The 17,071-nt window shown below is 36.5% G+C and overlaps 1 protein-coding gene across 1 annotated transcript; it reads right to left on the bottom strand.

Annotated features, from left to right (window-relative positions):
- Nucleotides 1–3,340: 3,340 nt before the first annotated feature.
- FANCB (FA complementation group B) lies at nt 3,341–16,711 on the bottom strand. Its single transcript, XM_083855565.1, has 8 exons — nt 15,313–16,711; nt 14,195–14,347; nt 13,581–13,673; nt 9,687–9,815; nt 8,646–8,812; nt 6,110–6,564; nt 5,059–5,296; nt 3,341–3,921 (listed from the first exon to the last, which is right to left on the bottom strand). The coding sequence occupies exons 1-8, from the start codon at nt 16,243–16,245 to the stop codon at nt 3,501–3,503; spliced, it is 2,589 nt and encodes an 862-aa protein (XP_083711691.1). The 5' UTR covers nt 16,246–16,711; the 3' UTR covers nt 3,341–3,500.
- Nucleotides 16,712–17,071: the final 360 nt, after the last annotated feature.

Here is a 17,071-nt window from a genome sequence, read left to right as displayed (position 1 = left end):
ACTGCCATGGCCAGAAGAGTGAAAATATTCCTGTAGATACCTGTCAGAAACCACTGGCATCTGCTCGTTTCCAGAAATCAGGACTATTGGGGTCAAGACAAGGCATAATTTTACTGCCTTATCAAAGGCTCCTTTGTGTGAGTCTATGTGACAGGGTTCTCCAGCTCAGGAGGGAGGAATGTTTACCAGCAAGTAGCAGGCTGAGGAGATTATTACATGCTGAGAAGCAGCATGTGAAAGTCTCCCTGGACTGGTAAGCTCTGGAGACCAGTTGTTCTGCTAAATCCACCAGAACTGATAAATTCAGAATACCAGGAGCCTGCTGGCTGTGTACAAAGCCACTACACACATTAGTACCAACCATGGCTTGCCTTACCTTGGATCACGCACAAACAGGTAGTGGTTGCTACATGCAAACAAAAAACCCTACAAGATTACATATACACACCTGATGAAGCAGAGCTCTTCAAAGAACTTTATAGCCTACCTAGGAGCCAGAGGCCCCAGGGTGTGGACTGACCTCCTACTGTGACACTCATGACTATTCCTACAGAGTAGTCAGGAGTGCTAGACTTAGTGAATGTGTGGTGTGTATAGTTATCTGCTATGAGTAACAGCTTTAGGAGCAAAAAGCCCGCTGTTCCTTGGGATGTGTATGTTTCCTAACTTCATCTACTATCATAGAAAGGGGAATTTATTTACAGAATCAAACATCCAACTATTTTATCACCTATTTCTTGGCAATAGTAATTCCCCCATAACTAAGACTGTTGATGCCACTGATTTCTCAAATGTCTTGTTCAAAAAAGTACTTGCAAAACCCACTTTATGCATGATCTCACTTCCAAGACTTTCTTGGAGGTCCAGAAAATTGTACTCCATCAGTTCATGAGAGAAACATGGTTAGCCAACTTATAAATATTTTTCTAGTCCATGCAATTTAGACTTCCCATTTGAACACCAGCATGTTCAGACATTAATAATCATGAGAAACTAAAAAAGTAGGCTAACACCTTTGGTTGCTTTTACTTCTGAAAAGTACGTTTAGGAAAGCAAACACCTCTAAACAAAATTCCTGCTGCTGCCACTTGAAGATAAGGTTCTAGAGAGCCTGAATCTTTGTTAATGCCTGCTCCATTTTTCCCCTATTCCTGGCCAAAAAACACACATACCAGCAGAAACGTTTCAAGCATTTCCAGGAGACATTTAGATTTTGGCACATGAAAGTACGACACGTACACAGTACACCTAGCAATTGCATCACTACCACTGAAAGTTGTACCATGCTATTATGCATTACTAGTCAGTTGAAGAACTGCTCCCAGGAACCTTAGAGCTGTTAGGAAAGTGTTTAATGACCTCATCTGATGATTTACAAAATAAGCATTCATGCCTAGGGAAAGTCTCTTTAGTAGGAACATGTTGTTACTATTCTACTCTAATAATTTCTCTTCTACACTGCTGTGATTTCACTGTTTGGCTCTTTCAAGTAAACTCTGTGGAATTAGAAATTGGCAACATTTGTGCTTAGCAGCTCCTCTTCATTTGTCCCACTCTGTTACTTCAACAAAGGGATGTGAACACAATTGGAAGTTTCTCTTTAAAGACAGAAAGACCAATAATCATTAGTTACAACATGAGAGCAGGCTGCTATATGGTGGCAAAAATCAACCAATGGAGTATTTACACTGCTTTGCAAAATCTCCTTCAACTGCCCTGAGCTGAACAGTAGCTTTGTTGATCTGAAGGGTTCTACTCAGATGGCTTAGCAAGGTCTTGCCCTTAGCAGCAAGCTACAGGATTGCACCTTGAGATTTTTTGCTTCATTTAAATGTTTATAATCAGGAACTTCTGGAAATTCCAATGGCAACTGACTGCCAAGCCCTAAAAATGGGTTCTTAAGCTTTGACTACGGCCTGACAAAGAAAGAATTGTAAAAACCCCTCAACTTTCTCATCCAGTAAATACTGAGATTCAAATACCCATGACAATTTCTTAAGACATTCTTGACGTCTTAATGGAAGATTTTCCTTCTCTGTAGCTAAAAAAGAATAATTTAATACTTTGAGTATCTCAAAAGGGAAGCTATGTCACTAGACTGGGTTAAGGTTACAAAGCACTGCTCTCTTACTCATTTACTGTTTTTCTAGGCAATGTTTTGTATTTTATGTGCATTAGTTCACTCCTGTTGCCAGAATGAGAAGATGCCTTGGACTGAAAAGCTTCTAGAGGACATACATACAGAATCTTTCTGATGAGACATAAAAAATTATTCTAAAACATCAGTACTCCTTTTAGTCAAAAAATATCTTCCACTTTTCCTGCCAGACTTTTACTGTCAGAGAGAGATCCTGCTGGAGATGTGAACTATTAACTCTGTTTGCAGAGAAAATGAAAAGCAAAACTGACAACTTCAGAAAAATGGTGACAAGCAACAAGAATGTTTTACTTATATAAAGCAGAGATAAAAGGAAGCAAATTACTGTGATTTGGGATTTTCTAACCTTTCTGCCCCTCATGAAGCTAGTGGGAAAAATTTGATTAAACAATTACTATCTCAGCAAGTAGTAAAGGCCATTCTCTTCCTAGAAACATAAGCAGGGTCCTCCTCAAGCCAGCAAAAGGAGGAATAATAATAAGAGTTGCCCAATAATATTTAAACTCCTTGAGATAGGCCAAAACCACGGAGCAGCAGGCATCAGCAGACAATCATCTGACTCTGGGATTGAGCAAGCCAACCTCCTGACCCTGAAGGTAGATTGTCATCCAAGGAAGAACAGTTTCCTGCATGACTTACCAGTGAGAAAAGCCCTACCACTAAATTGTATGGGAATGGACCACTCAAACCTGAAGCAGCTTTATTATGCAGTGAATCTTCATGAATTCTTGAAATTTGGTTAAGGGGTCTCATTTGGTCCTCCACCTCCAATAAATACTCCTCAAATCTGAGGGTGGACTCCAGAAGATAGGGCTGAAAGATATAGAGTTTTGTTCCTCAAGTGGTATCACTGGAAGTTATTTAAAAGGTTTGACAAGATAAACTGCCTCTTCTTTGAATTTGTCAAACTCCATACTCAAATTATGAATTACAATTGGTTGTATAACTTAGATCCTTCCTATACCTTAAGATTTCTAAAAAAGTCTAACATTTTACATGTGTAAACAGTCATCTTTCAAGTTCAATAGAAGTATTTTAAAGAGTACACACTAGTTTTTTCTAAAATAGCCCTTTTATAGTCCAAGAATTATGATTTTGGGGTAGGAATTATTAGAAAATACCATAAAAATATATTTTCAAAATCTGTAACAAAATAATGACTCAATCTTCAAAATTAAATTCTTCCAATAGTCCTCAATTGAAATACCAGTATTTATCTGTAGAAACAACACAGAAATGTTATAGAACACAAAGCAGTATAAGTACCTATGAAAATATAAATATTATTTAATGGTATAACTTTAATTTTTTTTTTTTTCAAAATAAATTTAGTCAATAGTTTCTAGGACTTGGCCAGTCTCCACACAATCATATCTGAACTGAGCTGAGCTTCTGCTATTTTCAAAGCAATTTTCTGGTACAGGGCACCATTCATTGTTTGGTTCATACTTCGCACACTCTCTTCCCGCTCATGCTGAAGCTTCTTTCTGAATTGCTGGACTCCTTCCTCAGTGTCCAGTAAAGAAGCCAGAGGAGCATTATTGATCTTCTTGCCAGACTCAGTCTCCCATGTCAAGCTGTTTTCAGCTTTACTTTCTTTTAAGAAAAGAGAATTCTTCAAGGTGAGCATTTCCTTTTCCAGAGCCAGTGCTAACTGTTCAGTAAGTCCTCCTTTGCTTCCAGATCTCAGCAGTTTTACACGGCAGCTTGGAGGGAGAACTCTAGTAAGGCTGTGAAGGCACTGGAACAAGACAGTCAGATTTCTGTAAAACAAAATTACGATGGTGTCAAAAAAATTATACTCTGTAGTTTCCACCCATTACAGAAATATCCTAACCAGATAAAAATCAATCCAAACACAGGAATAAAAGATACAGAAAATACAATCACAGTCCATAATAAACATGGGGGTCAGTAACTATTAACAAAATGGGAGCAAAAATGAATAGTACCAAGTAAAATCACTTTTCAAAAGGAACCAAAAGTTTTGAGACTTAAAATTTTACTGATTGATTGCTTAAACATTCCAGCCTTTCCTCTTTCATAAAGGAAATCAACTCCTAATTTGAGGAAAAGACTGAAGCTTACTACAAAATACACTCTTAACAGTTACACCTTTTCTTTTTTATTTTTTAGCTTGAACTCTTCAAAACAGCAACATTTATCAATATCCCAGAAGTACTTTTTATGTTATAAGCCTTATCCAGCTAAGTCATAAATTATGCTAGTAGGTATTACTAAATTGCTGAACCTGGTTATATTTGTCCAAGAATCTGCCTAAGAAAGGACATCAGTGAGACTCTTCAGATTATTTCGTTTACATAATCATTGTAGACAGGAAACAACTATAGCAGAAACATGTACAAAATGAGACTGCATTTATATTGCAATACTTAACTAAAAAAAGACCAAACAATAAATTTAAATTTAATTTAACTTAGGGCTTGTGGCTTGGCTGTTTTTTTTTTTTGGGGGGGGGTTGTTGTTTTAATATTAATATATAAATATTTAATATTTAAGGTTTTTTTTAAAAATTAACACACATTGAAGAAAATAATTACAAATTAAACATTATACTAAGAATAATGTAAGAAAAAAAGAATACAAAATTAGGCAGCAAAATGAAGATAAGGAATAGTACCAAACAGGCATTAATGGAGACTAGACTTATTTATAATTCAATGTTCCAGTCTAGACAGAATTAAATAACTCAGTTCAGGTTCTGCCATAGTTCTGATCTGAAAACAGGTCTGTTATTGGTGATTGTTATCAAAGCATCATATTGACAGCCTATTGATTACAGTTTTGGCTGCTGTTTATGGTACCAGTAAAAAACAGCATAAATATAAAAAAGGCTGTATGGAAGATGAATATAAGCTATGCTTTTCAAGTGATTTTACCTGCAGAATATTGTTAGAACTCCTTCAAATGGATTTTTCAGGGCCCAGTTAAAAATTGTACCATGGATATTTCCTGCTTTATGACAGAATATGTTGTCCTGGCACTCTTTAAATGGTGTGCACTCCATTTCTCCCAGTAACCATGAACTGACTGGAGTCAATGTGCAGTCACAAGACACAATCTGAAAGGAGAATCTGACAGACACTGCAAGGACAGCAAGTATATCTTCCATGGAACCTACAAGAAAACACAGTAAAAAATTGTATTTGAACTAAATATTTTGATCATTCTGCATGCAATAAATGAGCTTTGATTTTTGGCTCATACTCCCAGTTTTTTTGTGAAGGATTTCTGCTTGACTTCAGTCATTCTTTGGGAATTTAACCTAAGTTCATATCCCTACTTCTGTCAAGCAAAACAGTTGATTAATGGAGCACCACTAATATAATGAAAGCTCTTAAGATAAATATCATCTTGCCAAAAGAAGACTATTAATAGCCTACTGTGATAGTAAGATGACATGTTGGCTTTAGCAGTGACACAGCATTAAAGGAAGAAAAATTAAAAATCATTGCAAACAATAAAAAGGGTATTTCATTACCTGAGCAAAAGCCCAGTTCAAAATCAATTCAATCAGGAATATTAAAAAAAATGAAAATAAATTACCCTAATATACATGTAGATGAGCAAGAGCTTCAATTACTTTGGTATTATTTAAGAGGTAGTAGTATGTCAGAAAAAAACTTCCATACCTAATTACAATATCTTATTTATAGAAAAAATAGAGGCTTCAGCATTCTGTACTCAAACTTATCTTCAAAATTATCCTTTCCAGATACCCTTCATCATCAATGCTAGCCAAACCTTACAGCAGCAACTCACTAAACAGTTTTTCCATCTTGAAACATGTTTTATTCCCTATTTCACCCAGCTTTAATTCCCAAAAGGTCTGTGCAGCTCCTGTTCAGAGAAATTTAGCTTGGCATCACCTAGAGTAAACAGAAGAATCGAATATATATTTACAAATTCAAAGCATATAAATCCATTTACCTGTACAGTAACTATTATCCCTCAGCATCTTTATTGAATATCTGCCATTTGAAATATCTTCCAGACTCAACAAAATTTTCCCACAGAGTACAGTGATCTTTTTGCTTTGCTGTGAACTATCACTCTGATGGTTTTGTTTTCTGGCATGCAGAAGAACTACGCAACACACACGATGAAATGCCAAGAGTGGTGAAAGGCTGGTGACAGCAGTGACTGTCTTTGCTCCATCCAGCTGAATCCTTGAAGATCTCTTAGGAAACTCTTTTTTCAGATCATTCTTGCTATGCAAGTCCAATTTCATCTTTTTTGGAGGAGGTTCGATTTGACTTGAGGAGACGGCCAATGCTGAGAAGGCTTTGTTCAGCTTAATGATTTTACTTTGACACTTGATAATTGGAGAAATCGACGAGAAATCTTGATCCATCACTAAAGACAAACTGACATCACTCAGTGACCTGTGAAAATCCATACAATATGACTGCACTCTTGTTGCAGTTCACATTTTTGCCTTCTGATAACCACAACTCTGCAGATGTATACAGACATTTAAGACTATCATAAATTCCAATACTATTCCAGATAAAGTCATAGACTTGGCAAAGATACTAAGTCCTTCACAAAACTGTTTCATAAAAACTTAGTGTAAGGATTTTTCAAAACGTGGACTGAATTTTCAAAGAGCTTCTAGGAGTTAGATGCCTCTTTTCAACCAAAATAATTTGGATGTTTAATTCAGACAGAAAAAGTTGAAAATTCTATGTAACCTATACTCTATGACATTTATGGATTATTTTTTAAAGATTTGACTTTCTTTTTAATAAAAAGTTGCAGAAAATATAAATTCTGCCCTTTTGAGGACTAGAAGCTCTTCTGACACTCTACATTTTTACACATATTCAAACAAAATTGGATGTAGAGTAAAATAAAAGGTTTAAGATAAAAGGTTCAAGGTAATAGTGCCTTGAACATGCAGCAATTTCCTGAAATGTATGAAGTACTTTATTTATTCAACACAAGGCTCTTTCAATGAAAACCTAATATTACTGTTCCATGTCCTCTCTCAATGAATATGTTATTCTGTCAATCAATTCAATCTCAAGATGTCACTGACATTTGAAAGTCTTATGAATGTCTAATTTTCTTTACAGAGAAGTTCACCACCTCACAATGCAAGGATATCACTGCAATCTTGCATTAGTAGGAAGCAGAAAAATGATCAATAAAGAATTACAGTGTTGGAGATGGAGATAAAGCAAGTCCTTTTCCCCACAAACACAGGCTGTTGTACCAGTACTGAACTGGAGCCCAGAACACTCAGGTTCTGCTGCTGGCCTGCCAGGTAACCTTGGACAAGTGGCTTCTCCCCACAGATCTTTTCTCAACCATAAAAATGGGGGAGAGGGCTGATTGCTGCGGAGTTGTAAAACCTCCTGAAAATCTTTGAAGTTATACAAGAATTAAGCATTTCGCTTTTTTTAAAAAAGGCAAAGGCATCATCGCCAAAGCTAAAAGAACACACACTAAAAAGGCAAAAAACAATCTTTTGCCTCAGTGGCTCCTAAGAGAGGCTGTCAAGAGGATGAGGTCAACTTTCTTGTAAAGTTACAGCAATCTGGCAGTTGAGAAAGAATATAGCCACAGCTCCAGCAGAATGGCCAGAGGGCCTAACAGGTCAGCTCCCTCACAACCACCTGAGTGATTCCCAGTGACATCAGTAGTCTTTGAGCCCAGCCTAACACAGCCTCAGCTACACTGCCTGTGGGAACATGGCTCAAAAGATAAGTTCTGACTCCAAACCAAAGTTTACTTTACACAAATCACACTGTAATTTTATATTTTATGTAATCCTATTTTTCACACTGTTTCAACTTAGTGCCCTCTCTGTAAGGGAAAATGGCTTAAATAGTATTTACAACTAGAACTGAGTAATTAAAATAAATAGAATAAACAAGTAATTTTAAAGGCGATAATAAAAATAAACAAATTATTTTGAAGGTTTAAGTGCTGTATGGCTGATTGTTCCACATAATTTACACAAAATACATGCATTGCAAGCATCTTGATCAGGTACTTGACTAGAAGAGTTCAATTCAAAAGCTAAGTATTTATTAGTTGGTAAGAGAATTTAATATATTTTCTTTTGTGCTTCTTGAAGCAGACCAGTAAGGAATGGCAAGTAGCTAACATTAAAACATCAGGAACTAAGGGCTTTATTTACAACACATACTGATGTCAGCATTGCTAAGTCAACATGGACTATAAAGAGCCATAATTTTTGTCAAAGAAACCTCTTCTGTAAAAAGTCTCCAGTAAGGTTGCAATTATACTCACACAACTGATTTCTGGCTGTATAATGCTTTCTGTACAGTACTAGAGAGCAAGCAAGCAGCAGCAAGAAAACTTACAAAGACACATTTGAAACACTTTATATGCAGGTGTTCAAAACGACAACATACAAATCACTGCAGAGCTTAAGCTACACATTCATTTTCTATAAGACTACCAACGAAATTATTAGATAAGATTATATACTCACAAATAAAATGATTCCTTTAGTTTTACTCCAACTACCAGGCTGTCACCCACAACACGCTGCCACAATTCCTCTGTGAAGTGCTCTGGGACTTTACATGCGAACAATGTCTCTCTACTAAAAGAATCAGCAGGATTTTCTACATCATCCCAGAGAGAGACAAGGCCTTTCTGATAGAAAAAAATGTGTTTTTTTAGATAAATTAAGTAGAGACATTGGTTCTTTTTATACTGCATTACTTTGTGTTTTACCACAAGTAAAGATACATAAAATGTAACAGATATATATATATAAAGATATATATATATACACTTGTTTATTCTCTATAATAAATAGAATTGAATTTTCTTAAAACACATTATATCATCGTGTAAAGTACAACTTATTCTCTCCTTGTAAACATCACATGTTGAAATCTTGACCTGTGATACAATTAATTGTCCAAAGATTTAAGGTGCTAGAATTTATATTATTGCATTTAATTCCTCAATACTTTGTTGTCCAAACCCATAAAACTTTAAAGATATTACAGCAGTAACTGACAGGGAGATCAACTCCATTTCAATTAAATTAGGTTTCTTTTGAGCAACATATTAAAACCCAATTTTCCCAACCTCCATCACCTTCTCAGCTCACAGTTCACTCTGCCCACATTATAAAATCAATTTTGCTCACATAGTTCTATGACAATTCCCTTTTTGTAACATGTGAGATTACAGACAGATATTCAATATCTAGGCAACTGTGCCCATTAGAACTGTATACTCCCCTTGTGTTTGTCACTAACTCTGTTAGAGGTTACTCCTACATACCACTCAGTTGTCAGGAGGTATTGTGCACATCAATTTCAAGTAGCAACAACTAAATTTACTCCTAAGTACATATATTGGAAAGTTAAGAAAATGAACTAGACTTAAAAAGCAGATTAATGAGTTTTGGTAGTGGCAACCCCTACAGGTGAAAGCGGTAAGTGGTTGAGGGCAGCACCCTCTATAAATGGCATGGCAGGATTCAGGAGCGATCTGGCCCATCTCCTGTATTTACCTCTTTTGAGTTTGGTAGAATATGGGGTCTTTCTTCAACAAGATCTATTAATGCTCTGCAAGACTCATGAATAACCTTCTTTTGGAGTCCTAAATGCTGCTGTAGCTCTCGAACAGAAGTCCAACCAGCCTGTAAAAGATAATTATTAGAATAGTGCACATACAAAAGGATATTAAAGCTATCAAAGTATCTTTTCAGATTTCTATTTTTATGCAAGAATCACAAGTAACATTTCTAAAAAACATTCAAGTCAGGCTACTCTGTTTTTAAAATAGGGATCTCAGAATCTTGGTCTTTCAGTATTAAACCCAGAGTTTAAGGTAAATATTAAGGTAAACTTAATTAAATTACATAGATATTCAGATATATTTCTGTAGATATGTTTCATTATTAATCCTGCTTCACTTTTTCACGGATAGCAGCTTCATTTTCTTCTCAAGATTTGTATTGATTCTTGGTCAAGTAAATATATTGAAGAGTTGATAGATACACAAGCAGACACACATGTTGACTGTGTCTCAGTTAAACAAGACACAATGAAAAAATCCCCCAAAAAACCAACCAAGGCAAATCAACCAAAAAAACCCACAAATCAAGCAATAAAGAAAAAAAAAATCATGCCAGCTTCTCAGGTTTTAAGAAAGCTCCTCAAAAGGTTATTATCTGGAAAGCAAGATCCTGAGAAGTCCAATGGTGTCAAAGAAAGAACAAACTCAACCCTGGAATGCAAAACCAAACTTCTCTATTTCCCATCCTCTTTAGAAAATCCCCCTAAACCATATAACACGTGAATGCGTTATAAGCCCGAATAAAAAAAGCAGTTCTTGTAAGTGAAGTGATGTTCTCTGCTCAAGCTGCAATGGCAAAGGGTATTTAGACCAACAGCACTCTCATGAAAAGCTTTAAAAAAATTGTCACCTATCAAACTGTGAATCTAAGCACCAGATTCCAAGCAATAATCCAGTGCCAGACTTGAGTCAAGAGATGAAAATGAAGAGTTAAGAACAAAGATGAGTCTACAATACCTTCCTAATTTAAGTCATCAGACCACTAAGCCACATTTACTCCCATCAGAGCCAACTCCTGAATAAACAACTGAGAACCAGAAAGCAAATGGCGCAGCACAGATGTGGAGGCAGTCAAAATAGCCAAACATTCATTGTTGTTTGCTTGCTGACCAATCTGCCTTTTACAGGCCCTTTTTCCTCCTAAAGCAACACAAGAAAAAGACCTAAATTCTACCACATAGCAAACCCAAGACTGAGTTGTGTCCCCCATCAACCCTCTGTCACAAGTGACATCACTTCTGCCATATGCCAAGATGTACTGCACTACAAGCATCAGCAGGAGTTACGAGCTTTGTACTCCAAAACAAAGGAAATAAAACTAGATCACCTTAGAAGAGATAATAAACATGAACATAAAAATAAGGCAGTCCAGAGCCAAAGACAATAGAGCTGTGAGTAAATCCAGAATAATAGTCTTTACAAAACTGTCAAGTCATAGGGGGGAGAGCACACCAGTGGACATAAAGACACTTTATTTCTGCCAAAACAATCGACCAAAACCACGAGAAACTGTAACCTCAACTGTTGCAATGTAGCTGCAGTACTCTGCCAAAGGATGTCTTCTTCAGATGATACCAAAACACATGTTAAAGTGAAAAAAAAACTTCAAAGGAGAAAAAGCTGGGTTCAGGCCCAAAATAGTGTATACAAAATAAACACAGAACAAATCAAAATTGCTCAAGCTGATCTATTTTTTAATTTCACTGCCTGAAAAATATGGTTTATATATATTCCTGTGCATAACTTAAACACAACTTACTTATACAGTGGGCTATAATTCATTCCTGCCAAAGTTCTCACGTGGCTAAGAAAACAGCTGTGCAGATGTGAAACAAGGGTAAGGCAACAAGGATGAAAAAGGGCTGCATCTGCTATTTCATTTTGCTTTAAAATACAAGATTCCATGGAGACTGTGAAAACTTGATTTGATTGCAAATTTCTAGAATACCTGAATTTTGATGATAAATATCAAGAGGCGCCACTTCAAGACTAAACAACCTTTGAAAATTCCCAAGTTAAGCAGAATCCGTGCACTATTGCTTCAAAACAAGCATCCTTGAAATTCAATTATATATCAGATTATAAAAGCCAGCAAGAGTACTTCACTGTTCAGCAAATATAATACAGAACAATGGGGATTTTAACAAGGAAGGAACAGTGAGGGTAAAAAGGAATATCTTCACCTGCTTCCAAATTCATCAGCTTGTTAAAACACAGTAAATTTCCAACTGCTTACTATGCTTGTGCTAGCACATGGCTTTGAAAATTAGAGATCAAAAAGAGCTAAATGCTCAGAAATGTTAGGTCTTATAAGGGATTCTAGTCTGTAACAGCTATATTAGCACACAATAGATAAAATATCCAGCCAGTGGCTTATTTCCAGTAGACCCAGTTAGCAAGTACAAACCAGATAATTTGATCCTGACACAGATTCATAGAGCTGTACAGCTGGAGGCCAGTTGGTGTATTGAAAGAACAAAGTTATGGAATACAGAATGTGCAGCTGTTAATGGCAAGGTGGACAACCTCCATTACAATCATGGAAGGAGCAGCCACTAAGAGACTGAAACTAATTTCTGTTTTGTAGAAGAGTAATATAATGAGCAAGAATGCAGCAGTGAATTCAGTTTTAAAATATGACTGTTAAAAAAGAAAAAAATGCAGAAACAGAAAAAGATGCGTTCAAAAGAAAGATTGCATTTCTGCATGTTAAAGCCTAACATGCAAACTGTAAAAAAAGTAGGCCTGGAAGAGACCTCAAGAGGTCCTCAAAATTAAACCAGCTTCTATTTTCTTGGCCTTCTAGGAGGGAAAAAGTACTCTGTCCACTGTTCTGCAAATAGCTTTTATCTTTTGGATCATGCACAATATCTCTTTAGATATCTTTGTCATTAGAACTACAAAAGTCTTTTCTTTTTAAGTCTTTTCCTAATATGTCCTTCTTTTATTTATTTATTAACTGTTAAACTATGGCAAATTCAGTTGCTTCATTTTTAAAGGCTGGAAATAAAACTGCCACAATACCCTCCTTAGTTTTCAGTAATTCTCAAGTGACAGGAATAATTACCTCATATCTCGTCTTTAGAGCACCCTTAGCAAACTAACAATAGCCTCACATCACTGACTCAGTACGAGATTCACATTCTCCCCTAAAGCTTATTTTTTTCTAAAACAACCTCCCTATTTGTCAGTTATTACCCATTTGGTATAGGCTAATGTACACACTGCAAAAGTACTCACATTGGTGAGTATGTTGGGTGGGAAACTTCAGCAAGTTTCCCCCAGTTTGTTTTATAAATGATGCTAGTTAAAAGAAGGATACATTTTAGCTTTATCTACAGTACTTTTCAAAATTATCCCTATAAAACCACCAGTAACAAGAGCACGAACATCAGAAGATGGTGAAATAACCACTGTCACCAATTTCTGCAAATGCACTCACTGGGAATCTGGCACTATGTGACCTGAAAGTTATGTATGTAATGGGAAGCAAAAGAAGTAAACTTTTTAAGTTTTTTTTAAGCTGGTATTTAAACATGAGTAAGATGACTGCTAAGGAGCTCTGATAAGATAGCTTCAACATTATCTCAAACTTTTAATTAAAATTAAATTAGACCTCTACAATTAGCCAAATGCACTTATAACAACTGAGAGAATGGAAACACAGACTACCACTGATTCAAGAATAAATACTTAACCATGTTGTCCTTTTCCCTGAACCACTTCTTCAATAGTAACAGTATCATTAGCCTCACCCTTTAGATAATGAAATGATACAGAACAGTAATTTGTAGAAAATATGGAAGCAGAACTGTTGAGTACAAACCTGCAATCTTGTTTCAAGGGCTCGGACAGTAAGCAAACAATTCTCTTGCAATCCTTCTGCAGCAGGAACATCATATTCATAATTGATACCACTCTGAAAGAAAAAAACAAAACCAAAACTCTGAATGAATTAAAAAGCTGAAACTAAGGTACAGGCTATTACACAGCATTATAAAAATCTGGGGGAAAATACAGCAAGCCAGGAAAATCACAGTATGTCTTTTAAAAGAAAAATCCTATTTTCTGCAAGCAATTAGAATTTGATAGCACATAATGGACAGACCCAATTATGAGAAGATAATTAACAAGCACTATGGCCTTAATTAAATTAAGGGTTCCTAGCCAAAAGGTAAGCATTATGGCAAAACTATTATGTATGTGAAGCATTTTCAGCTGCATTAATTTCCCAACAGAATGTTGATACAATCATAGAAGCAAAATAATGTCTTCAGATAATTTAAGATTACAGCAGGAAAATTGTATTCAATTCAAACTTCAGGGCATTTCACAGAACACATCCAATTTCACTTTGCATCAATACTTAATGATTTGTTGAGGTTTTCTTAATTTAGTAAGCACAGACTGAGTAGCTGAGAAAAGGCAAGCTCAACTTACTGCATAGTTGACCTCTCCAAGATCTGTTATTTTGAATGTACTTAACACGTCTGTATTGGAGTCATCCTTAAAAAGCAGTAACAGCTGCTCACTTCCAGAGCCAATAAAATCATCCACCAGAACACACTTTACTTTTTGCCATTTGGAAGCCACCTACAGTAGAAGAGGTTTTAAAACACATATATTAGAATAAACCTTTTATTTGAGATCTCATTTTGGTGAAGCTTGCTTTCCATTAAGAGGGAACCTGTTTGGTTTTGGGAAATACAATAATATTTAGAAATTTCAAGCTCTCACTCCCATCCCATTGTTTAGAGCCTATGTAATTCTGGGAAAAATTAGCCATTTCTTTTTAAAGATCACTTTCCAGATTACAGATTGCAGAGAAGATGACAACTTTTCGGTGCATTCAAACAGCTGAATGTTGTAACATTTATTTAGAAACAGTAACACTTGAAGATCAGTTAAAGGCATTATATGTTTAACATTGAGAAATATCTTTGTTTCACAACAGACTTAAATATGTTTGAAAGTTAAAGACAATTTTTTATAATAATGCCAGCAACTAAATAGTACAAATTTTTATTTCCTGACTTATACAAGTCTTCCTGTCAGATTACTACAGAATCCTAGCAGGAACTTTATCTCTCCTAATTCTATGAAACAATAGCAAGGCCTTTTCTTGTCATTGTTATAAAACAACACTTTCTAGAAACAACTTTTTGTTATTATGAATTAAGGTTCAAAAACCTGAGCAGTTTATTTTGCAATGATACGAGAGTACTTCTAACACAAATCATCCAGGCACACTCATAAGTGCCTTACAACTTCAAGTTTTCACACTACTGCCGTTTCAGTTAGTAACAGAAGCTTTAGTCAGATGCATAAATGTATTACTAAATGAGACAATCCCAGCTTCGTTTTCAGGTAAATAAGCAAGCAACAGAAGCAAAACAATGTCATACCTTAGACAGGTTGTTTTACCAGCAGCAACAATAATAAACAAACAAGAAATCTAAAGAACTTAAATGTGCAGGATTCCAGTTGCAGGACTTTCAATAAGACAACATATGCAAGAAAGACTGCAGTAAAATGGAGATGTTTAAAGCCACCAGTACCTGTAAGCTGTCTCTCCTCTGTACAACACAGCTACTTCCAGAGGCAAAAGACACAACAAATAGCAAATCATTGCTACTGGTTAGAGCTGGTTGTACTGAACATGGCTTTTCATAAGGAAGCTCACAAACACCTTTAGGGACACCATTTTGGAACCAAATAAGCTGGTTCTTGTGGGTTATGGCAACAAGTGATACTCGGAGCTGTTTTTTCAATCTCTCACTCTTGCAGACGTAGACAGAAGATACCACTCTGCTGTAAGCATGAGGCATGAAGCATGTGCCACTCAGCATCTTTTGTGTTTGAACTGTGTATCCAAAGAATTCACTACCCCAGATGGCTCTGTCTGAAACAGAAAACCCAGCTGGATCTTCAGTCTCTGGCAGGCAAGCAGTTCTTATCCCTAAGACAACAGTGCCTTCACCCACAATTTCACCTGTCCACACTACAGAAGAAAGCTGAACAGGAGCACTTTGAACCACACAGGTGTTGGAAGAGATGTAGAACAGCTTGTTGGCATGTCTCCACAACAATGATGGGCCAGCAAACAACCTGATGTCTTCTTTCAGCTCATAATCCAATTTAAAATAAAAGGATGGCTCAAATTGGTTTGAACTGTGAAGCAACAATAAAAAATATTTGACATTGTTCCGTTTTTTGTTCTTCATCAAAATGCAGGGAAGAATGATCCCTGTTCTGGAATCTGTTGTGCAGCTACAACAAATCATTTCAACTTTTGAGTGACTGGCTCTCATGTTGAATACTCCAGAAGACTTCTGAACAAACAGCTTAGTGTCTCTGTTGAACACCATCCTTCTGACACATAAATTCACTGTTTTATCATCTGCTTCCTCTGCATGCTTTGGTTTTGACAACTGAAATACAAGGACTTCACCATTGTAGGACAAGAACTGATCTTGCTCGCTCAGAAGCATCTTGATTAATCTTTATGTATATTCTTCTACAAGGAAATAATATGCGTCCCTATTTCTGTCAGGCATGTTTTCTTATGGAAATCTTAAGCTTCCTGAACATTTTCCATCTACAAAAGCAAATAAGAAAAAAAAAATTAAATTACTTTGGGCCTAGCTGAACTGAACCTTAAGAATAACTATGTGTTGCAAAGCAATAATACAGAAAAATTTGAGAATGAGGCCAGCATGTGCTTTAATCTCACTGATTAATAATGAAGTTAAACAACTTTAGACTGAAAGATTTAAGTAACAGAAACATTTCAGAAACGTTTCTTTACCAAAGTATGAATTCTCTGGCTATCAACAGCTGCATGGCATAATATAAATTGATAGAAATCCAACCACATACTCACAATTCGTGTGATTGCATTAAAGGTATCAGCACCACAAATATACTGAGCACACTGGCAACTAATGGTGCTTTGAATTCTCCAATTAAAGGGCCTTCTCTCGGGCGTAGCGCTTATTAATAGCTATAATTTATTTTTTGTTAAAATTATAAGGCCTCAAAGGAGAAAGTTCTCTGAAGACGCATAGTCACTTTGCGGCCAAGTAGACTCCCTCCCTCTCTCCCTCTTTGCCCAGGGAAGGCCCCGGGGACCCCGGGGGAACCGCAGCCGCCTCACCAAGTTTCACTCAACTTGCGGCTTCCGCAGCGACGCTCCTGTCCCGGCCCAGGCCCCGCGAGCTCCCACAGACGCCGGCTACTGACAAGGCCAGCGACCGCGGTCTCTCCGGGCTCAGGGCCGCGGTTCCCGGCGGGGTCTCTCCGGGCTCAGGGCTGCCG

This window comes from Zosterops lateralis (genome assembly GCF_965231275.1).
Source record: "Zosterops lateralis genome assembly, chromosome: 2".
NCBI lineage: Eukaryota > Metazoa > Chordata > Aves > Passeriformes > Zosteropidae > Zosterops > Zosterops lateralis.
Note: the sequence above shows the minus strand (reverse complement) of the source record. Positions and strands in the feature narration are given on the sequence as shown.

What these genes read in the sequence shown, in the direction of transcription:
- FANCB (XM_083855565.1), bottom strand. Translation starts at nt 16,245, where the DNA reads ATGCTTCTGAGCGAGCAAGATCAGTTCTTGTCCTACAATGGTGAAGTC. An exon ending in CCCTTGAAACAAGATTGCAG is followed by an intron (nt 9,816 to 13,580) that starts GTTTGTACTCAA and finishes TATCTTTTACAG; the next exon opens with GCTGGTTGGACTTCTGTTCG. An exon ending in GTTCTAACAATATTCTGCAG is followed by an intron (nt 3,922 to 5,058) that starts GTAAAATCACTT and finishes TTTGTTTTACAG; the next exon opens with AAATCTGACTGTCTTGTTCC.